The sequence below is a fragment of the Aedes albopictus genome, chromosome 1 (genome assembly GCF_035046485.1).
Source record: "Aedes albopictus strain Foshan chromosome 1, AalbF5, whole genome shotgun sequence".
Taxonomy (NCBI): Eukaryota; Metazoa; Arthropoda; class Insecta; order Diptera; family Culicidae; genus Aedes; species Aedes albopictus.
The window spans coordinates 149105680-149130207 of NC_085136.1; the positions used below are offsets into that span (position 1 = coordinate 149105680).

Consider the following 24528-nt stretch of genomic DNA (forward strand, 5'->3'; position numbering starts at 1 on the left):
AGCTTCCTGATGCACCTTTGTATTGTGATGGGATTGCAATTATGGATGCACTCGGAAGATAGTGAATCCTGGCGATACCGACAACCATCACAGGGCGTCGTACACAAATTACGCAATGCTCCTATTTGATTATACCCATTAAATTTCTTTGCTCTAATAATATAAGCGTTTTTGTTTTATTAAAGCTCAGCAAATGTGCATGAATTGTAACCACTTTATGATATACCCACTCCCCTATTCCTATAGTTCAACGTAATTTGTGTAAGAAACCTCATGTATTCGATGTCGTCGGCGAAGAGATGCAATGTTGCTTGGAGAAACAACAACTTATGTAATGGGTGTTCTTGGGAGTGTCTGTCAAATCGCTTCCCTTTTTGAACTTGGAAACTGTATCTTTGTCTACGGTTTACACGGAAGCAGCAGAGCTTTTCCAGTCTACAACAATGGATGTAACTGCACACAGTTACACCGAGATGGAAAAAAGCGGGGAAAAACACGAAGGGCACATTTAACGTGGGAGAGAATTTATTCCTGCAACACAACAATGCCCTAGAGGAACGAGAAGGAAGAGATTGCTGCAGCATAGGTACGGTACATGTGAAGCATCCTTCCGGATCCACACTCGGCAAAGATCTTCATGGAAAAACGTCAATCAAGGCATGTTAGTTTAGGTTTCTGGAATGAAGACAGTAAAAGTTGTGCAACAATTTGCGAGTTGTTGGAAGAAAGCTTGTTGCGGTGCGGTGGTAGGTACCTTACATTGTAAACATGCATGCTTTTGTCGTCGTACATGTAGACGAACGGTTCAATCATTTAGAACATTGCTAACAACGTTTTCTTTTGACATTTTTATCAGTCGTGAATGGGTGGGTGACAAGCCCGTGCAGAAGGGGGGGGGGGTGTTAACCCCCCTTCCCCATTACCGACGCTTCATACACTAGGCGCCCCTTCGCCTTTTGCCGAAATTGGGAAAAAACTCCTCCCTTGGCGCAACTGCTGTGCACGGGCCTGGAAGGGTGCACAAGTTAGTAGTTAATTCGATGTTAGTTTGATATCTAGTTGGTTCGTTCAAGCTGTGGCTTCTGGTTCAGGCTAAAGACGGTGTCCATGTCTGTCTTAACTGTTCTTAATTTAAGTAGAATCATTTTTAGACAGCAAACGAGCCAATCTCGCCCAGTATCTAGTATAGGGGGCGATAAATAACGCGACGTTAATTTCTTACTTTGTAAATCCATGAAAAAAGACACTTTGTCAATCGGGTTGGGTGACAAAACGCCAAAAGGTCGCCATTATAAGCCTGACAAATGAGTACATATATCGACATATAGATTCTTCAAGAAATCTTCGAGAGACCTCTTCAGGAATTCGTTCTCGTATTTCTTCAAAAAGTCCATCAGGAACTGCTCCAGCGATTCCATTGTTAATTCCCACAGGCAGGTGTACAAGAATTTCTTCAGGGATTCATCCTGAAAATCCTCCAGTAATCCGTCCAGAGCTTTTGCTTAACTGCATTCAATGGTTCGTTTCCTCCAGGATTCCTTCCAGATATTGCTCTATTTATGTATTTCGCTAGAAATTTATTCGGCATGTTCTCTAAAAATAACACTAAGATTTTGTCCAAGGATTCTTTGATAGATTGATTCATGAATATTCTCTGGGAAATTCTTCAGAAATTGCTTTAGACGTATCTTAAGAATATTTTCTGGGGATGTTTACAGAAGCTTATCTATTATTTCTTCAGAAATACTTCCAAAAAATCATCCTGCCGAATCTAAACAGCGGTGCGACAGTAGATGTCGACTTGGCTAACGTCGGTACCAAGAGTACCTATAGCCGAAAGGGAGCGGAGTCAATTATTAACGTGACCTTTTGTAGTCCTAGCCTAACAAGTAGTTCGAACTGGAGAGTAGACGATAGCTACACTCACAGCGACCATCTGGTGGTTCGCTACAGTATCGACTACAACAACAGCAGGCAGCGAGTAGAGGAAGGGGCGGCTAGGCCAAGGCCAAGCCCTCGCAGGTGGAAGACATCATACTTCGACGAGGGGGTATTTAGGGAGGCGCTCCGCCGAGAGCGAAACTTACTTGGTTTAGACGGCGACGAGCTGGTAGCGGTGCTCTCAAGTGCGTGTTGCGACCATGCCTAGGCGAGTCCACCCTAGAATTGGGAGGCCACCGGCTTACTGGTGGACCGACGCGATTGCGAACCTACGTCGCGCCTGCCTACGGGCTAGGCGGCGGATGCGGCGAACACGATCACAGGAAGAGCGAAACGAACGGTGGGTGGTGTTCGCCACTGCAAAAGCCGCGCTGAAGACCGAGATAAAAGCAAGCAAAAATGCCTGCTTTGAGGGTCTCTGTCAGAGTGCTAATGCGAACCCGAGGGGTGACGCCTACATGTTCGTTATGGCCAAGACGAGAGGTATAAAGGATCCTACAGAGCAATCTCCAGAGATGTTGGAGGGGATCATCAAAGGGCTTTTTCCGCGTCATGGTCCTAGTCCTTGGCCTCCTTTCGTAGGATAGCCGGGGACTGGGGCTGGCGATGAGGAGAGGATCACCGATGTGGAACTTGCGGGGATAGCAAAGTTCTTTAGCGTAGGTAAGACCCTGGTCCGTACGGAGTTCCGAACCTGGCCTTAAAAGTTGCTATTGCAGAGATGTTCAGGTCTGCTATGCAGAAATGCCTGGACGAGGGAGTTTTCCCAGAAGCTTGGAAGAGGCAGATCCTGGTTCTATTAGCAAAGGCGGGGAAACCACCCGGAGACCCGTCGGCATAGAGACCAATATGCTTGATAGATACGGCGGAGAAGGTGCTCGAAAAGATCATCCTCAATAGAATGTTGCGGTTCACAGAGAGCGAAAATGGTCTTTCGAGTAACCAGTACGGCTTCCGGAAGGGGAGATCGACCGTAGACGCTATCTTGTCGGTTACAAAAACCACCGAGAAAGCACTCGAGCCTAAGAGAAGAGGGGTTCACTACTGTGCAATAGTGACTCTGGATGTAAGTAATGCGTTTAATAGCGTCAGCTGGTCTGATATTGCCGATGTGCTCTTGCATCAGGGAATACCCGGGTACCTGTACAAGATTCTCGGAAGTTACTTACAGAATCGTGTACTAGTCTACGACTCGGAGGTGGGTCGGAAGTGCTTTCACATAACCTCAGTCCCGCAAGGTTCCATCCTGAGTGCGGTGTTATGGAATGTCATGTACGACGAGGTGTTGAGGTTAGAGTTCCCAGTGAGAGTGAAGATTGTCGGATTTGCCGACGACATTACGCTCGAAGTCTACGGTGAAACGATCGAGGAGATGAAGTTGACTACCGACCACTCGATCAAGGTTGTGGTGGCCTGGATGCGGTCCAGGAAACTGGATCTGGCTCACCACAAGACTGAGGTGACGGTTGTTAACAACCAAAAGTTGGAGCAGCAGGCGGTGATCAGTGTAGGTGAGTGCACTATCCCGTCAAAGCGCTCCGTCAAACACTTGGGCGTGATGTGCGACGATAAGCCTACCTTCGGTAGCCACACGTTGATTATGCTTGTAAAAGAGCCTCCACAGCTATTGCGGCACTGTCCCGGATGATGTCTAACAGCTCTGCGGTGTACGCCAGTAAGCGTAACCTTCTGGCTAGTGTCGCTACGTCCATACTAAGGTATGGCGGCCCGGCGTGGGGCACTGCGCTAAGTACTGAATGTTACCGACGGAAGCTGGAAAGTACTTACAGGCTTATGTGCCTGAGGGTTGCGAGCGCGTACCGTACCGTGTCACACGACGCTCTCTGCGTCAATACTGGTATGGTGCCAATCGGCATCCTTATCAGTGAGGACATGGAGTGCTTCGATATGCGTGGCACAAAAGGCATACGCAGACCTCTATTGTCAAATGGCAGCGCGCGTGGGACAGTTCCACCAAAGGAAGGCGGACGTATAGGTTGACACCGAGAGTAGCTAGTTGGATTGATAGGCGCCATGGGGAAGTTACATTTCACCTGACACAGGTCCTTTCAGGCCATGGTTGTTTCCGACAGTATCTACACCGTTTTGGGCATGCGGATTCTCTCAAATGCCCAGTGTGCAATGGTTTAGAGGACACGGCGTAACACGTTTTGTTCGTGTGCCCACGTTTTCGTACAATGCGTGACCGTATGCCTGCCACATGCGGAGAGGACACAATTCCGGACAATGTGGTCCTGATGTGTAGGGATGAGTTTGGATGGAACGCCGTTTCAATGGCTATCACCCATATCGTCTGGGAGCTACAGAAGAGGTGGCGCGTGGACTCGGAGAATAGCTAGTTCAGATGCGGTACAAGAGGTGGTCCAGAGGTTCGGAGTCGGCTTCGTAGGTCATACCGGTGCCCTGCGGTCAAGATCGACCCTTACAGCGATTAAGTGGCCGCGGAGAGGAAGTCCCGGTAGCGGTGCTGTCGTGGCGTCGGTCTACTGGGTTGGATCCGAGCCCGCGGTTGGACAGGGAGCCCAACAAGGGCCGGGGCAGGTGGAAACCTTGCTGTCTGCAACCTTCTGGTGCATCTGATAGGGCCTGAAGGGTAGTGATACTCTTCCTTTGCGGGCAGGCCAGATCGGGTTGCACGTGGGTATCAATTCTTGATGTCTGCTAAGTAGTTGGGCGCGGGCGGGGTTGACCCTGCCCGCCTTCCGAGGACAAAGGGAGTGGTGAGGACCACTCGGGAAACTGGCTAAGCGCTAACCGTGATGGACTCTCCAAAGCGAGCCATCGAAGTTCGTTGCTGCAGGCTACGCGGCTAACCTTGATGGTGCAATGTGCACTAGTCCCTGTCTGAAGCAATACCTTCTTGATTGTTCCGGAGAGACGTAGGGTTTGGCGACCATAGGAATGTTTAGTGGGTCGTGGAAAGAGTAGTCCTGGCTTTTACTATTGTAGTAGAAGACGGTTTCAGTCACTCATTACCCTAACCTTCCTGTTAGGGTGCCTGTTGAGCAGATTCCCCCCCTATGAAGGAAAAAAAGAGAAGAATTTCCAAAGAGCCACCTGACGACCCGTCAACACACAGACCTATCTGCCTTCTGGACACCGCCGGAAAACTATTGAAACGGACTATTCAAGGCTGTCGAGGCTGACGGTCTATACCGAGAAACCCGATGACTCTAGCCTCTCGGATGACCAGTTCGGCTTCCGGAAAGGTCGATCGACGGGGGCGCTATTTGGGCTGTAACCAAAATGGCCGAGATAGCACTCCAAAAGAAGTAGGTAAACGGGAATCCGCTATTGCGCGGACGTAAAGAATGGGTTCAACAGCGTCCGATGGACCGCCATACACCAACGAGGAGTCCCGGTTAGCCTATGCCGGATACTGAAAAGCTACTTCCAGAATAGGGTGCTAATCTATGACACCGAGGAAGGCGAGGGGAGCAATAACATCATCGCAGGGGTACCTCATGGCTCCACCCTGGGCCCGGTATTATGGAACGCGGTCTATGATGGCGTATTGAGGTTCAAAGTTTCACCGGGCGTAAATCTGGTCAGCTTGCCGATGATATTAGTCGAGGTATAAGGTAGAGAAAGTGGGAATAACAGCAACGCACGCAATTGGTATAGTGGTCGACTGGATGAGGTTGAAACAGTTGGCACTCGCGCACTACAAAACGGAGGTGGTGATGGTAAATAACCGCAAGTCTGAACAACCCAAGTAACACAGAAAACATCTTTGAAAATGAAATTTGAAAAAGATGTTATAGTACGGTACTATAATCGTATTTGAGCACATCTTGTGTTGAAATCATGTTTTAACTATGTTTGACAAAAACAAGTTTCTAAACAATCTTATCAACATCATCACTAGTTTGAATAACGTAAATTCAACGTTGCTTGTACAAGATTTTTGTATCATCATCTGCTTCAATTAAAGATGTTTTGTAAAACATTAGCTGTACATAGTTGAAACTTTTGGTCCCACATATGTTACCAATACGTTATATTTAAGTATTAAATACATTAATGTACAAGTTTATCAGTTCACAGTCTCTTCTTGAACATCACTGCCCCTTGAACATAATATATGAAATATCTTTTACACGAAAAAGACACGAAAATTAAGCCCTAAACACTCATTCAACACTCATATTTTTGTTTTGCCGTTCACTTACCAGGTAAACACAGGTATCGAAGTACTCTTTACAAGGGTTGGCGACTGTGGAAACGGCGAATCGAATCACTTTCTACTTCACCGAAATGTCAGTCCTATTATCTATATATATAAAAATGCAGTGGCATACGTGGGACCGCACATAACTTGCGAACGGATGGTCCGATTTTGGTCGTCTAAGTTTTGTTCTGTTAGTTTTCACCCAAGGAAGGTTTATGAGGCAAAAAACACGGGAAAATTGAGAGTTTTTGAAAATCGGGGTTTCATACATTTTGAACGGGGACTTGGGCGCTTGGCTAGAGACTTGAAACGTCAAAAAAACGCAGTAGGCAAGACAAAGTTTGCCGGGTACAGCTAGTAGTTTATACAACATAAATGAAAATGGCATTCCAAAACTTCCTGACGGCTCTGTGTCATGAAGCCACCATGTTGCAAGTCTGAAAATTTGTTCGAAATTCTCAATCAAATCAGAAAAATGACAAAAATTTCCCTTGTTGTTTGAAATCCGATGAAAAGCCCATGCATTCATGGGGAGTGAATGTGTTTATATCACCATAAATTTTTAATGGCACATGGAATAGTAATCAAGCATCGATATAGTAAATTACAAATGAAATGAGAGACTTAATAATTATTTTCAGCCATGACCAAATAGCACCATAATAGGTGTCACATTTATTTATACAGTGTGTTTTTTATAATTTATGATTTCTCTACAAGCAAAAAGTAAGTATTTACGATGTTTGCAGAGAACATATTCTAAACTTAATTTTATGTTATAATAATGTATTGAAAAACATCTTCGGTAACATCGAAGATGTTTTATAAGCCGCCATTTTTTGCGCTTTTTCGGTGATATAAGTGTGCGAAAATACGTTTTCTATATTTGAAACAAAACATGGACGTTTGTATGAAACATGTATTATTTACTTTACTATAACAAGTTGTGTTACTTGGGAACAGGCAGTGGTCACAACATGTGGGTGCACGTTCAACTTCAAGGGCTCACTAAGGCAATCGGGGGTCATGATCGACAATATGCTGAAATTCGGAAGCCACGCTGACTGTGCCTGTAAAAGGACAAACATGGCAATAATGGCATTGTCAAAGAAAATGTCAAATAGCTCGGCAATAGGCGCGAGTAAGCCACCCCATGCAACAGCGGCAGTGGCAGTGCTGTTGATAAAACGAAACAATGAGCCATTCGTCGGATTACTAATCGGTAATAATTAAAAAACTTTTTTCACAAGCATTTAATCGTTTTGCGGTCTTGGAAGGAAAGTTTCATGGATGAATTTTCCATAAGGAGCATTGATCGATTTGAATTAAGGAAACAAGGGGCGACCTCTATGAATTTATTCTTATAAGTGTAACATTTCTCATAGTAAATCCTATGCAAACTTTGAACCGCTTGCGATAAGTTATAGTTTCACCGAATGCGCTGAAATTTTGTTTATTTTGTACAAGCATTTCTATGCTAAGGATAACATAGACATCAATAACCATGCGCCTCCATGTGTACCTTAATTTCCTTGGAAACACATGGCTGGTAATAAAATCTCCAGAATACCTTAATTGCAAGCACAAAAAACCAGAAGTTGCCAATTTTCATTGGGAAATCAAAAGATTTTCCGTAGGTTTGGCAGCCTAGCTTCTAGAAGAATGTTTAATGCAAACATATCTTGACACCATTCACCTGTAGTAATGATCAAGCCTCATTCAAGAATATGTTCATGAGTCGTTTTGTCCCATCTTGGCATTTTGGGCTTTGTTTCCCCAGTTGCCTTCGTGGATCGTCTAGGAATGAAATCCTTGAACATAGCCTTAAACTTTGGCATGTGACGGTTTATTTTGCTTTAGAACAGACAGTCCAGTGGATGACTGACACGGAGGAGATTACAAGTGGTAGTCGAAATACGCATGTCTGTCAAAGGATAAGCAAACAGGGCGGAATTAAAAGGTACAAAACTTATTACGCTCATTCGAATCTTTTTATCATTATTTACGCACACCTTCAAAACATATTTGACCAACTTTGTTCTAGAATACCATCACCTCATATGCGTAATTAGTGTGTACCTACTGATCTACAAAACTGGTATTTGATTATAAAAACTGAATTCAACGAAGTGTAGTAAATGCACTTCACACAAATGGCGAACCAAACCGGAGCCTAGCCCACAACATCGATATCTGATTCCGGTTAGTAGGTGAGTACCGAATGTTGTAGATTCCAAAACAAAAACACGAGTTCAATCGCCTTATCACAGCCGAAAGCATGCACGTTCCCCAATCGGTGCGCGGCGGCCGAGCCTTATCGCACCTGCACGATATTGATGACGAACTAATTGATGTTTCAACTGTCCGGCTGGACTGAGGTTTTAATTTTGTACTGTGCATTTAGAAGTGGTGAAGCATAGGTATATTGAAAAGGCTTGTCTTCACCGATTAGAATGTAGCCGGTATCGAAAGTTTGTAACACTTTATCAAAGTCGAAAGTGATATGAACGGTGTAGTCATACTATTATCATCGGTGCCAAATCTCTCTCTGATAACGTGGGCGAGACGTTTGGAACTCCCCTGCGTGGAAGATTTTGTTCAGTGTTGTGCTAAAAGTGTTCAACAATGGCTGTGAAGTGTTTTTCCCTTCTATTGTTGGGAAGTCTTCTACTGATTTCCGTGCAATCGCATGGCACAAGTGAATTCTACACCTCGGTGGCCAATTTGGTGGATCTGCTGGATAGCGAACAAAACATCCTGTCACGGTTGGATAAATACATTCGATTATCAGAGGAGAAGGTAAAATTCCTCAAGAAGCAGAAGGAACAGATTAAAAATGAGATCAAAGATGCATCAAAAGACCCCATTTCGTTCGTATCGAACCCGATCAATGCATTTTTGTTAATGAAACGCTTGGTGGATGATTACAAGAAAATTGACGATCTGATGCAAATGGGACTGGATGTCCATCTGTTTGATGATTCAATCAAACAGCCATCACAGAATGATTACAAAGGTGTCGTTGAAGGTTTGGGGCATTTGCAAGATTTGTACAAAATGAAAGCTGAAGATTTAGCTCAAGGAGAGATATTAGGACAAGTGAAAGCCCGGGAGTTGGCATCCAACGAATGCTACACCATTGGAGCGATTCTGAGTCAAACTAAGCAATACGACCACTCGATTGCATGGCTAAAGGAGGCATTGCGTCGATGGTCACTTGAATCTAGCAAATCAATTAGTAAACTCGAAATCTTGGATTTTCTGTCATATAGTCTGGCTGAGGATGGTCAATACGAAGAAGCGCTCAAATATACCAATCAGCTGCTGAAACTCGATCCCAAAAATGAGTCAACTTTAAAGAAGAAAGAAGTGGTCGAACAATGGTTGAAGCACATCGAAGAGAATGGACCAAACCACAGGCCTTCGAAACCTTATCGAGGTTTGTACGAACCTTTATGCCGAGGCGAATATCAAAGATCTCCGGCAGATGTTGCCAATTTGCGATGTCGATATGAGTCGAAGCGCTCTCCATTTCTGAGGATTGCCCCATTCAGGATGGAAGAAGCGAGTTTAGATCCCTACATTGTAATCTATCATAACGCCATTTCGGACAAAGAAATTAGTACAATACTACAAATTAGCAAACCACTGCTCAGCAGATCTATGGTGGGCGAGAGCTTCTCCAAGGAAGTTTCCAAAGAAAGAACCAGCCAAAATGGTTGGCTGGCTGACCATGATCACGAAGTAGTGAAGGTATTGAGTCTGAGAACCGAGGACATGACAGGCCTGGACAGGAGAAGTTACGAAAGCCTGCAAGTAAACAACTACGGAATCGGAGGATTCTATCTTCCACACTTCGATTGGGTGAGAACGAATGGAACAGAGGAACCCTACAAAGACATGGGACTTGGAAATCGAATTGCTACGTTGATGTATTACGTAAGATTTAGTCATCTCGCGAAACGTTAATGGATTCAGTTATGTTAACACTGTCCAAGTATAATTTTAGCTGAGCGACGTCGAGCAAGGTGGTGCCACAGTGTTTCCACAGATTGGGGTTGGTGTGTTCCCAAAGAAAGGTTCAGCGATTTTCTGGTACAATCTGCTTCCGGATGGCAGAGGTGACGAAAGGACACTGCATGGTGCTTGTCCGGTACTTCTAGGATCAAAATGGGGTATGTTAAACTGAAGTGTCTGTTTTATTGTTTCAAACTTCATACCTAATGTTTTTTCCCAGTTGCCAATAAGTGGATCCACCAGTATCATCAAGAATTCAGACGACCATGTGATCTTCAACCGAACAAAGCTTACAAGCTTACTTGAACAGATCTGATGTATTGAGAAGCAAATAAAAAAACTGGAAGGTTTACAAACTCGATGAATACGTTTTTATAATAAAATGTTAACATTATTAGTCCATTTAGCAAACATGCGTAATAGGGTGGCCCACACTTATATGAAAAACAAAAATCTCGAGAAATTTGAAGTCTTACCTCCTAAATCAGTTGTGTTGGACTCCCAGAAGCTACGTTCAAAATTTGAGCAAAATCGGTTGAGCCTAAGAGGGCGCTCAAAACGCTTGAAATTTGTCCCGAGCAGAAGGGAATAACAACAGCATAAAGATTTGGGTAAAATAACTGAATAATAGAATCGATTATTTGTAAGTTATTAACATAACAGATTTTGTTATAAACTTGTCTGTCATAAGCGGCAAAATAACAAATATCATAACAAAAAAATGTTCGTTGAAAACCGTTTTAATAACTTGTTTTGTTAGTTTAAATAACAACTTAATAACAGTGCATTTAGAAAATATTTCAATAACAAATTTTAATACACTCAAACCTCCATTTAGGTAGGATCCATTTAGGTAAAATCTATTTAGGTCCCTCCATTTAGGTAACGTTACCTAAATAGAATTTGGTTGTGTTCAGAACAGTTGGAGTACTTAAGATTGATGACGTCATACCCGACATTAACCTATCATTCACCTGTTTTTATTTTGGCCACCAAACCCAACATAGACCCAACAGTTGTTCGATGTTGGTCCAACGGTGGCCCAACATACGATAAAAATTGACTCGACTTTGACCCGACATTCAACAATTTTTCAGTCTGGCGGAATTATGCAGGTTTTTTTTTTGTGTTCCGTGCCCAGCTAGTCATTTGCATGACAATTCTCACCTGAGACCCTCCAAAACCCCCGAAAACGCCCCTGACGCCCCTCCCCTCCGGAAACTCCCTTGAAAGTTCTTTGAAACTCCGCATGACCATCTTTAAATCTCCTATTCGAGTCTTGAACTCTATTTAGGTAATAAACTGAATCCATTTAGGTAACGAATCCATTTAGGTAAAAATTCTATTTAGGCAGTCCCGAGTCATTACCTAAATGGAGGTTTTGGTGTATTAATTTGTTATTGATATGAATCGGAAAGCAAAATTTGTTATTATATCAAAATCGTAACTAAGTAAATTATGATACTTATTATATAAAATTATTCACTTTGTCTCACAAACCCACAAATAACATGAGTAACAATACTGTAAATGGTCGAAAAATTACTACTTCCAAAAATTTCACAGATTTTCAAAGACTTGTCTAAAAATTCCTTCAGAATTATGAACAGAATCCCTTCAAGGATTTCTTCAGAATTCCCCGTGATTATTTGTCCCGAATTTCATCTTAAGATTCCTCTGAAAATTTCTTTGAGAATTTCCCCAGGAGTTTTTTCCGAAGAATTCTCCTGGAGTTTTTCAAAAGATTTTGCCAAGAATTCTAATAATTGCTCAAAAGTATTACTTTGGAATTTCTAACTCCTGGTGCAATTCTTCTGAAGACTTCTTCAATATTTTTCATATATATGATTTTACTGCCGATTCGGTTCTAGCGATTGCTAGACACACTTTTACGCTGCGGCGGCTTATTTGCTGCGTTGGAAGGATGTAATTTGTACAACATTTTTACGACGCGACTGATGTGATATCACAAGAATTTTTTTTTTTTGCTGTGTTGTTACTTTTGTGCTATTGTTGATAAGTTGATCAATACTACAACAATAACAAAACTTGTACTTCAACAAACATGTCATTAAAATGTAATTGTGTGAATGTATATCAATAGCTTGATTATAACTAAATAAGATTGTCCAACAAATTGTGTTATGGAAAAGCTATGCCTTGATAATTAAATAATAACAAAACAAGATATAAAAACAGGTAATGTGATTTCGTAGTTATTAATTTGATATTCTCCTCTGCTCGGGGTATGGGAAAACTTGGCCAAATGTATGCTGAAATTTTAAGTTTTCGAATTTTGCCGCTAGGTGGCGCTGTAAGCGTTCAATAATCAAACCCTTTGGTATTATTGTAGGTGACTATATGCCAAACAACTTTGTCGAAGATTTGTATTGAGATTTCATTATTGATATTATTCCTTTACATGTATTGAAAAAAACAACAATAAAGTTTATCCTCACTTTACCTAGAGTATAACTTTTTTCACAGATGTCGGATCACTTTGCGGTCTTCGACAAAGTTGTTTGGCATATAGTCACCTACAATTATACCAAAGGGTTTGATTATTGAACGCTTACAGCGCCACCTACCGGCAAAATTCGAAAACTTAAAATTTCTGCATATATTTGGCCAATTTTTCCCATACAAACTTCAAGCGTTTTGAGCGCCCCCTAAGGCTCAACCGATTTTGCTCAAATTTTGAACGTAGCTTCTGGGAGTACAACACAACTGATGAGCTAAATATGACCATGGCACCACTGTCCCCCTCAAATACTAAAGCCTGTATCCGCAATAATCGGGACACAGTAGTACAGCTGTAGCTCTGTAATGAATCGGTAAAATTGGCCAAATAATTGACTGAGAACTCTTTGGTGTATGTTTATTATTTGTGCAAAATTTCATAAAAACCGATGCATTACTTTTAACTGTGGATGAAAAACAAACAGACGTGGTTTTAAGCATTTTGTACAATCATGATCAATTTTCATTCGCATACTAGATGGTTCTTTTACGCTGCAGTTCTAAGTTTTGTGATGATAATTATGAAATTTCGTTAGCAGTTATGATATTTATAAAGACACTTTCTAGCAAAATTTCATCAACTTTTATCAATTGGTTCGAAAGCTACTGGTGTTGATAGGGGTGAGTGTTAGTGAAAATTTTTCGTGTTTTTCATGTGCGATGTTTGCCTATTCATAACTTTTGAATTTCTCTACCAATTTTCATTAAATTTTCACAGGAGGTAGTTGATTATGTGTATATTATGTCGGTAAAATTTGATGATTATTGGTAAAGTACTTTCAATAGTACAATCGATACAATAAAGGGTGCTGACTAATTGCTGTCTGAGGGGCTAAAATCACGTTCAGTCGCAATACATGTTTCGATTATAAAATAGTTGATAGTGTATCGATTTTTTTTGAAATTTTGCCCATGCAACAAATGTAGATTGAGAGATTTGTGTTGAAAATTTCAGCCATTTCCTTTGACGAATTCAAAAGTTGCAGCGCTGACAAGCAAAACTAGGGGCTGTACAAATTTCAATGGGCACATTCTACTCTTTCATTGCTACAACAAAAAGTACTGCACCGATTCACATGAAATTTTGTAGGTGAGATGAACACATATTAAGATGTTATTAGGCCAAATTTGAGCAATTTTAATGTATCTATTACAGAGTTACAGCTGTATTTCTGTGTCCCGATTATTGCGGATACAAGCTTTAACCTAGAAATTGGGAACGAGATCTCGTATGATCTGTGGGTCCAAGTTTGGACGAGAAACCGTGTACATCGCATCGAATGTTGTTATATCAGTCTGAAGGTAGGCTTTGGATGAGCTCATTCTCGCAAAAGGAATGAGAATCATCCGTAGAAACTAGTATTGAACTCTTCGGAGTTTTAGATCGTGAGTTTTGGCGTAGCTTGTCCTGAAAGGATACCTATATTCAACCACTAGAATGATGTGCTGTTCTATAAGAGAAATTGTTCTATTGAGTTCTATTGGATTCTACTGGGTCGACCACCGCTGATCAACTTATTAACAGGTATTAGGTATCAGAAGGCCGGCTCCAGAGGCACGTTATCCTCCATTTGGGACATTTGTGCTATCGCCAAAATAATAGCCTATTTCATCATCTACCTGAGGGAAAAGGAAGGAAATAAGGATAGGGATGGGGATAAGGACAGGTAGGGAAATAGAAAAAGTACCCTGGGAGAGGATACTAACGCATAAGCGTACCATAATGGGTTCAAAAAGCGCCCTGAAAAGGACACTGTAATAACGCATAAGCGTATCACAATGGGTTCAAACAGCGTCCTGAAAAGAGCACTGTGATAGCGCATAAAGCGTAAAGAGAGCCTATCGCTCTTTACCACAGCATTTGTGAAGAATTGGCTTAAGTTAAAATTCACAAATAAAAAGAAATAAAAAAAATCTTTACCACAGCGGGCCAAGAACAACAGAATATCCTGAATATTCAGGTCTCTGAAGTCAGTTTCACTTAATAAGTATTCGGTAAAACTCGGAAACGCAGTTGCGCAAAAACTGGACAGTTACATATCAAATGATACGAAGTTTCATAATCGGATTCACAGCTATCACATGCAAATGAATCAGCTTGCTGAATATTCGCCATGTGATAGCTGAGTCAGCAGTGGCCAGTCAATGCTTTGACCAAAATGCTGCAATTCTGCTTTGACAGATTTGTAAGATACTTCGCCACCCTTTTTTGTAGGCTCACTTGTTTACCAAAAAACTCTACCGAACCGAAATTCGTATTAACAATTTGATATTCTAAAAAAACTATCAAAGCACAATCAGTAGCGAGTCCTACGAGGAACCTTCATTCTGGGCCCGGATCCGGAACTGGAGGCAGAACCAGAACCTGAATCCGCAAATTGAGCTCGTCGTTGGCTAGCTTGTGAGTTTCGCATCGCTTCCGTGATAGCCTTGGCAACTTCTTCCAGTGTCTCCAAGCCCTGCTTACGCAGCCTCTCTTACTCAGAAACGTCTGCTGAATTACAGGTCTGTTCCACATCCTCCGCAGACTGGTGAATACATTCTTCCTCATATTCCTCCAGAACTTCAATCACGTCGTCCTCCGATGCTTCCGCAATTTGTTGTCCTTCCAAAGTTGTTCCGCTCCCAGAAACGATGTCAGCGTATGAACTAGATCCCGAGTTTCCTTGCTTTTTCTTCTTCTTCTTCCGAATTTCTCGCTGTGGGCAAGAATCTTTCCGGTGACCCAATTCTCTACACACAGAAAACAAGTGTCTTTCAGGCCTTCATAGAATATCCTGGCCTTCCTATCACCGACATCTGTATCGAGTTTGTTTCAGCTCAACACAACTAACACTCAATTTCCTAATCGCCACTTGACGCAATGTCGAGAAGAGATGTCGGTTTTTGAGCATTTGGTGAATCCAATTGGAAACCATTGAATATATACCATGACCCCGTGCGGCTTCCAATATGGCATCGAAAGGCACATTGTCAAAGGCACCCTCGATATCTAAGAAAACACCTAAGCAGGATTGCTTTTGAGCGAATGCTTTCTCGATATCGTAAACAACTTTGTGTAAAAGAGTCACAGGGGACTTTCCAGATTAGTAAGCATGTTGGTTCACATGAAGAAGCACATTGGCCAGATGAACATCCCGGATGTGATGATCGACAATGCGTTCTAAGTATTTCAGAAGAAAAGAGGTCAAACTAATAGGTCAGAAGCTCTTTGCTTCTTCATACGATGCACGACTTACTTCCGGAATAAACTTTAGGCGCCATCCACAAATTACGTAACGCTCTAGGGGGAGGGGGGAGTACGACCGAGCGTCCTTACAAAAAATTTAGGATTTTCATACAAAAAAGCGTTACGGAGGGGGGAGGGGGGTCGAAAATAGTAGATTTCAGCGTTACGTAATAAATGGACGCTGCCTTACAGTAATATCCCGCCAGGATTTGGGAATATACCCTGTAGCAAAACTGCAAACAAGTAGTTGTTTCAAAACATGTTTGAAATGATCAAATCCCTCCTGAAGGATAAATCCCATCTGTCCCCAGGAGATTTGAAAGGAGCAAAGCTATTTAGTGCCCATTCAATCGATTCTAAAGCTATGATACTCCGAGCCGAAGCTAAAGAATCATGACTACAAGAGAAGACATCAGGTTCATCCGAAGATGTAATATCCACACATCCGGGGAAGTGTGTGCTGAATAAACATTGCAAAGCTTCCTCATCAGAGGAAGTAAAATCACCATTTGGAAAACGAATTTTTTTCACTTGAAAATCCTTACATTTCGCAAGGATTTTGTTTAACCGCCTGACTTCACTCAAGCTGGAAACATTTGTACAAAGGTTTTTCCAGCCGGATCGTTCAGCAGACCGGAGAGCTTTCCTGTAGGCATTGCGAGCCGACCTGAAAGCCTCCGATCCAGCCGAACGTCGTCTGTTCCAACTCTTTCTACATTGTTTCCTGAGCTTCGCCAGATCAGAGTTCCACCAAGGGGTTCCTCTTGTGATCTTCACAGACCGTAGAGGGCATGCTTCTTCAAAAGCTTTCATGATGAAGGTCGTTGTAGTATCAACGGCATCATCTAAATCACTTGGAGTGTCAATGGATGGCGAATATCCATGAAATTTGACTGCAACCAAATCAGTATAGAGATCCTCGTTTGTTGACCGAGGATTCCTGAAACGCAATGTTTGCGAAGTAACATTTAAATGTTCAAAAAAGATGTAGCGATGGTCAGATAAAGATTCTTCATCTGACACATGCCAATTGGTCAGCTCGTGACTAATTCTGCTAGAGCAAAGCGTTATGTCTAACACTTCCTCTCTAGCAGATCCCATGAAGGTTGGGCGGTTGCCTATGTTAAGTAATCCGAAATCTGCACTACTTAAGTACTCCATCAAACTGGAGCCTCTCAAGTTAGTGTCTGAGCTGCCCCAGATGATATGGTGAGCATTAGCATCACTGCCAACAATTTTTTTTTATGTCTTTATTAGAGAGACTTTCAGCCCTTGGCTGGTTCGTCTCTGTTTTTTAACTTAATGTATACATTGCATATATTTATTTTTTTCTATCTTTAATTTTACTTCTGGTTATCGGTGAATTGACAATCAGATTATCTAATATTTCTTCGAACTCGTTCAGGCTTTCTACAGATCCTACACTCTGGCAACACTGGCTTTTCGTTTTTCGTTTTGGGGTGTTTTCTTTTCGGTCCGCTGACAGCCGTCGCTTGTTTGCTGCTTGAGTTTCGGCAGACTCACCGTCCGTTGTTTCGGTCTCGCTATTGTTCGAGCTCTTATCATCGTCGTCGCGTTCTTGCTGCAGGTTATTTTTCTTCTCATTTCGCTCCGATTGTTTTAGATGGTCCACGTTGTTTGGGGTTTGGACTCGAGTTTGCTGCGGAGTATGCAGCGGGGGGAAGTCCGTTGGGACGAATAGTGTAGCTGTGTTTGCTGAGGTTCGTGGTGCTACATTGTGAGCTACGTTGTTGTAGTTTTGTGGATTAGCCTTTCTTGTCTTAGGCTGATTTGGGTATGTAATCAGCGTAATGTCACCATCAATGGTAACATACGAAGGGATTGGCTGGGTGATCTTCATTTTCACCACCCGAACTCCGTTGTAGAGCCCTGGGAAGTAGTGTTTCCATCTCTCCCTACTGATGGATATGATGGTGCCAAATTGTCGCAAGTGCTCAGCTATCACCGATGATGGTGTTCTTGGCGGCAAATCATGCACTCGCACATTGATTGCCCCATCCTCCACATACACTGGGACTTTGTAAGCACTTTCGTCACATTTTACAATCAGGGTCGTGCAATTTCGAAAGGAAAACGTGACGTACGACAGACGTAGCAAATCGTTTCCCATACGAACGGACTGCTGTGATGCTTCATCTCTCACCCAGCAATACACTCGTTCGCTGCTGCAACAGAAACAAGTGTGTATGAAACATGGAATGATACACTTGGATTTTCGTTTCATTTATGAGTCATTGAAATATTTCAACATGCTAAAAACACTATTTAAACCGCATTTTTCAATAGTGGTGCACGCCAATAGAATGATAATTATGTTTTATGAAAGAGGATAACAAATTCGACCTCTTAAATCCAATTAATCGGCGCCTGTAACCATTGAGAGACTAGCGCGCACCAGTGAGATACTAATGCTCTGACGGGTGAAGCACAAGATATGCGGCCGGGTGGGAGACTACCGAGTGCTACGATGAGCGGAAAAGTTTTTAAAACGAACCGAGTGATTAGAAAAATGTATGAAACGGTTGAAGTGACTCATTCAAATGCTGCATGAAAGTGTATCATTGAAACGAAATTGTACGCCCCTGTTTACAATATGCTGCAAATGGTGAGCATTTTGATACCGTTCGGCTGTGTCCATGTCTATCATCTCAACATAGATACAGTTTTGCACATTGTGAAACTAAATGTTTGTTACATGTTCCATGTCCAGTTTCAGTTCTTCGCACAGAAATTTGTGCATGGCGGATATTTCGATGTGCTTGGGTAAAATACTAAAATCGATCACCAACGTGTTCTCTCTTTTAACACCCATGTTTTCGCGAAAGGTAGATAGCAAACGATACAGCGCGTCTGAACAGTACAAGCTCCAGCTGTCAACTGACTGCCAACAATTAGCGGAAGGCCTTTTGAAGTTCAGTATGCGATGACTTGTTTGAAAGCATCCGTAGGGGATGATTCATCATGCGGTAAATAAACCGAACAATAGACGTATTTCCTGTTGAGGTTTCCAACAGATACATCAATTGTGATAGCACATACATCTCTGGTGGTTAGTTCAGAGATGAGTGTAGCAACTATTGCGTTGTTGACAAGCACACAGGCTCGAGGCATGACACGCGAGTTTGCCATTTCATGTTTACTGAAAGTGGCAAACACCGGGTTCACAAGGTTTCCTAGATAGAAATTTCCCTTACGGAATTAAGGTTCTTGGACCAAGGCCACTTGGGCTGAACCATTTTGCATAAGTTTGCAAAGATTGATTGTTACTGTTCTTTTATGCTGAAGATTGATCTGAACTATCCTAACCGTAGGCACTACCCAAACTAGGCAAGATTAAACTCTTCGCAACAACAGCACAACAAAGAACAGCAGCAACAAAACCAGATCGGTATCGATTGGAAAACGCCAAAGGCGAGGATACGCAGAATACACTGTGTAAATCGCATAATGCGAAACCACATAGGTGAAAATTTAAACTAATTAACAACATCTTCATAATCCCGCCCTTATTTAGCCTCAAGTGAGACTAAAGAAGGGCAGCCGATTGTCTCGGAGAAACACAAGGTCCACTGCACCATTGCTCCGGTTAGCGCAGTAAGGGCAACATACTGTGGAGGGCGCCCTGGTACTCCACAGGCTCCGTTTGCGGTTAGGTTTTTATTAGACCCCCCTAGCCATTCATTCCTAGGCACGGTAAGCATGAAGCCGCATCACACCATGAATTAGGGGTCACCTCTTGGTGGACTCTTACCACCGGAACAGGCGTTAATATTGATGAAGTTAATATTGATGATCAATTTCATACGGACCCGAACAGCCGACAAAGCACAGATTCCTTGAGAAAGGTAGGTGGAAGAAAGGGATAATCTCGCTGTGCTTCACGGCAAGCCCAGTATCCAGAAGATTGCCCAAGTCGGAAGGATACGGCATGTTGCACGAATGCCGGACAACAACGCTTCCAAGATTACGGTCGCCAGAAATCTGAATGGTACGAGACGACATGGAGCGGAACGGACAAAGTGTGCGAACTAAATCAAGAGCGATTTAGTGAGTGCAGGTGCAGGACGTTCCCGAGATTGGACAGAAGTTGGGAACTCAGATGTTGTACAAAATAAATTAAACGAATAAACAACCCCCTATGCCCCAAATCCTCTTAAGCCGCGCTAGTTTAACGAACCATCATCACGTTTTCACCAGTCAGGGATATAAAAAGTTAAACTACCGTTCAATTGGTTAAATCAAGCAGAACTCATCCCCCTGTCGGAATCGGTGCTTGAAAGGATTTGCTTGTAGCTCGAAAACCCACTATATCTCACGTACAATAAAATCAATACCATCTAATAATACCATTGTAGTCATTCTGCCGGGTGAACGCGCGACACCCTTGGTTTATCTTCCATCGCCCAACCGACAGAATCTGTCAATGGGGACCGCCACTTGGTAAGCGATATAGGTACTCGACACCGAAACGAGAGCTTGGCGATGGCTTCTGTTTAATTCATTACGGTGCCGGTATGGGGCTAAGCTCGGCGACGACGACGTGGGGAGGGAAAATTAACGGACTGGTTGGAAACTGCGGTGAACCGAATCTAACTCGCATCTTCACGGCTCGTTGAACAACTTTGACGGCGCCAGCACAGCACCGGGCACTGCGGTCGTCGTCGGGGACGTCCTGATCGAAAGCCTATTTCCAGAGATCAATATCGCTTATGTTTTTTCTTTCTTCCAGGTTCCGCTGTTTGCGTTTTCCCTGAGCCCAGTTTTGCCTGTTTGCCTAAGCTTTAAAGATTGATTTACTTGGAAGCGATTCGGCGACAGAACAGGGAAGAGGGAAAGCGATGCCAGAGTTGGGCGCATTTAATTGATTCTTGTTTGCGATAAACTCAATTATGAGAGACTGTGCAAACTTTTTGATGGATTCCGAAAACATGCCTAATTGATAAGGACCAACATAGACGAAGTGGTTCACGTGCGGATGTTCAACAAGACTATGCTGAGAGTGTCTGGGTTCGATTCTGGAATCCGGGATCGGTTCCAGAGCTTTTCGAGATGCGAAAACTCTTTTACTTCGTCGGTGCTTTTACTTTCTTGTCGGATAACCTTGAGAATCGTTGCCCCGGGACTGCAACAGGTATACTCGGATTCTCGCCGATGTATTGAAGGACCGAGGTATTAGAATAGCAGAAGTATACAAATAAAATAATCTGACTGTATAACACAGTACTGCTCATAAAAAAACCTAAAATTGTTACAAGACATCAAAGCCCATAGGGCTGCAACATATTCGCAACTAATTTAAAAACCGTATTTACAGATGAACATCGCATAAAGTTTGGATGCCGAGTTAATTAATTCGCCAGGGCTTTCGCAAAACTTCGGCTATGGAAATCCTTTCCCTCGTTACAAGCCACACACCCACACGACACATCCGGTCTATGTAAGCACATTCCCCCACACAGTCGTCGTAAATCCAGGACCGACAATTGTTGCTCTTGTGAATTCCTAGGTGCTCGCTTTACCTTCCGATGGTATGCGTAAATAAAACGACCGGCTGCCTGGAAGTCAGCATACTGGAAAGGCAAATGTATGCCACACCAGTATTTATATAGACCTAGGTATAGTAGAATTGGCATGGCATTGGCAAACGGAAGGAAGCCCTTGCGAACCGGCCCGGCCGAGCTAGTTGATTGCGAAATGAGAAAATCCGACGAAAGCATACGGGGAGATAAAAGTTTCCCTTTAATCCCAAGGCAGACGGACAAAGCGGCGGCGATGGGTTCCTACCTCACGTAAATTGGAAATTCGAACTGGTCCTCTTCTATTCAAGAACGGCTTGAAAGGTGGTGGACTCTACTAGAAGGTTGAATTTGATTACTTTTTCGAATGTTTATTTACATTCGATTACATTTAACATAAAAGTTTGTAGAGTATTCATAGTGATTTAATGGTGTTTTCAATATTTAAATGCCTAACATTTCTTTAAAATTTGCTTTAATGGTGCAAGTATATTTCGTGAGTATTCCAAAACATGTCAAATTCAGCAAACAAGGAAGATTAAGGGAAGTTTTGAAAGTAGTTAATTCCAAGTCGACTGTTCCTATCGAAAACGGTTGGAATATTTATGTTGTATACTGTGTCATTTACAGATGGTAGCTATACATTCCACCCCATCCAACATTCTTGCAGTAAGCTGGATATTGTGCCTCAGAAGATATTTCCATATCAGCTTACTTGTTCCCCTACTCCAAAGATTGTAACTCTGATGTACCTACGTCCTACGTGATTCTATGGAATGTTCCTCGGAAGAAAATTCACCAATCACTGGCTCTTTACATTTTCACCCGCAATAATACACCAATAAGCAAGTGCTATTATACGTTTCCTTACTGGGAAACGTCTTCGACAGATTCCGCTAACTGCCTGGTTGAGATCGTTTGCTTTTCTCAATTTTCTTATATTCAGTGGAATCATGCACATACATATGTCAAGGAAGATTTATTAGGCCGGTCTAAAAATCGTTATTAGTTAAACACAAATGTCTATCACATACCAACATTTTCCTTACAAGAAGGAAATTAAACATTTTCCCAAAGTTTAAATGTTACACTTCTGCCTTCAGCTAGAATGATGAGGTGCATCCCTAGCGTCTGTTCACCAAAGAGATGCAGCTCAAATAACGCAAGTTCTGGCATTCAACGGCTTAATTTGAAATACTTCTCCACCGAAAGATATATAAAAAAACGTTACAGAAACCCAGAGTGAAAGATTACGAACTGGTTTAGCAGCAACACCGCACAAGAATTATGCAGCTGTGAAGAGATTATTCGTTGACAAACTTGGAACTCGAGCAGCGGATGTTCCGGAAGACAACAGCGCAGAAGAGCAGTATATGGCCATTTAGAAAACCTTTTCCTGGGGCATGCTGAACCGCCGCTTGACGTGAAGTCGAAGATTCCGAAGTTTACCCAGAAGTCGATGGACGCAAAATTGCAGCAGCGGCGGAACCGGCGAAAGTAAAGGTTACGAAGTCTACCCAGACGGAGGCCTTCGCTTTTGCAGGACGTCCGAAAGGTGTGGCGGATGCGACTGCCTATGATAACCACTCGCAGAAGCGGGTGAGGCAGCCGTCAGGTGAGGAGCTGTCTGGCGGTGCCCGCAAGGATAGACGAATACAAACCCTTTAGGTAGGCAGTAATGCCGGCAATTCGGACCCCAGCCAGGCGTTCTGGAAAGCTGGGAAGGGACCTGCAAAGACTGGCCCATCTAGGATGGAAGGAAACAAGGGGTTGCGATCGTTGTTAGGCCCTCAGTAACCACAGAGTAGGGTGAATCAAGGGGAGGATCACCCTTGGACGAAAGTCGAGCAGAATAGGAAGAAGAAAAAGCCGCAGGTCCAGGAAGTCAAGGACGCCAACCCGAGAAGGCGTAAAAGAGTAGGTGCCAAGCGCAAGAAAGGCCACGCGCTCATCATCAAGACTGAACAGGCCAAGTACTCTGACGTCTTCAAGGCCATGCGAAGCGACGCCAAGCTCGTAAATCTGAGAGACGTGCGCAGTGCAAGTACTCGTACGGGCGAGATGATCCAGGAGCTGAAGTGCGATAAGAAACGCAAGGGCGCCGCCTACAAAAGTTTGGCGGAAGAGGTGCTTGGTGAAGAAGCAGAGGTGAGGGCTCTTACACAAGTGGAAGTGCTCGTCACGGAACTGCGGCAACAGTGCGACGTTCAGGTGACGACCGCAGCCGTTCGGCTACGGAAGCGACCGGCAGGGACACAGGTAACCTTGGTTCAGCTACCTGCGGCGGATGTAAAACGATTCGTTAAAGAAGGGAGAATCAAGGCGGGTTGGTGCGCATGTCTGAAATTCCACGAGCCACCGGAGGTTTGTTTCAGGTGTCTGAAACCAGAACACAAGTTATGAGAAAGCAAAGGCCCTGACAGGAGCAAACTGTGTGGGAGATGCAGCGCATATTTGAATCAAGCATTAAAAGGTAATCGATGGGAAGCGATTAGAGTGTGACGTCTGTTTCTCTGTGCCGAGGGTGTAAATGGTCACTCCATTAGCCAGTACGGCTTCCGGAAGGGGAGGTCGGCCTGTCGGTTACAAAAACTGCCGAGATAGCGCTCCAGAGTAAGTGAAGCGGGATTCGCTACTGTGCAGAAGTGACTCCAAATGTAAGGAACGCGTTCAATAGCGCCAGTTGGCCGGCTATTGCCGATGCACTCCTGCGTCTGGAGATACCTGGGTACCTGTACAAGATTCTCGGAAGTTACTTATTAAGTTATAGTCTACGACACAGAGGTGAGTCGGAAGTGCTTTTACATAACCTCAGGAGTCCCGCAAGGTTCCATCCTGATTCCTTTGTTATGGAATATTCCATGTCATGTACGACGAGGTGTTGAGGTTAGAGTTTCCGATAGGGGTGTATCTACGGTTAATCGACCGATGAAGGATTGCGAGCGCGTACTGGTATGGTGCCTATAGGTATCCTTATCGGGGAAGCATAGAGTGCTTCGAAATGGACTGCCATGTAGGCCTCCATGGTCAAATAGCAGCACGAGTGGGACACCAAAGGAAGGTGGACCCATATGTTGATCCCGAGGGTAGAT

The 24528-nt window shown here is 43.2% G+C and overlaps 2 protein-coding genes across 2 annotated transcripts in view; one reads left to right on the top strand and one right to left on the bottom strand.

The window, feature by feature from the left end:
- LOC109421885 (J domain-containing protein) overlaps positions 1-24528 on the bottom strand; it is a 176443-nt gene that overhangs the window by 15349 nt on the left and 136566 nt on the right. The gene's annotated exons all lie outside the window — the stretch shown is intronic.
- On the top strand, positions 8273-10536 carry LOC109421884 (prolyl 4-hydroxylase subunit alpha-1). Its single transcript, XM_019696460.3, has 3 exons — positions 8273-10072; positions 10143-10308; positions 10371-10536. The coding sequence occupies exons 1-3, from the start codon at positions 8759-8761 to the stop codon at positions 10454-10456; spliced, it is 1566 nt and encodes a 521-aa protein (XP_019552005.3). The 5' UTR covers positions 8273-8758; the 3' UTR covers positions 10457-10536.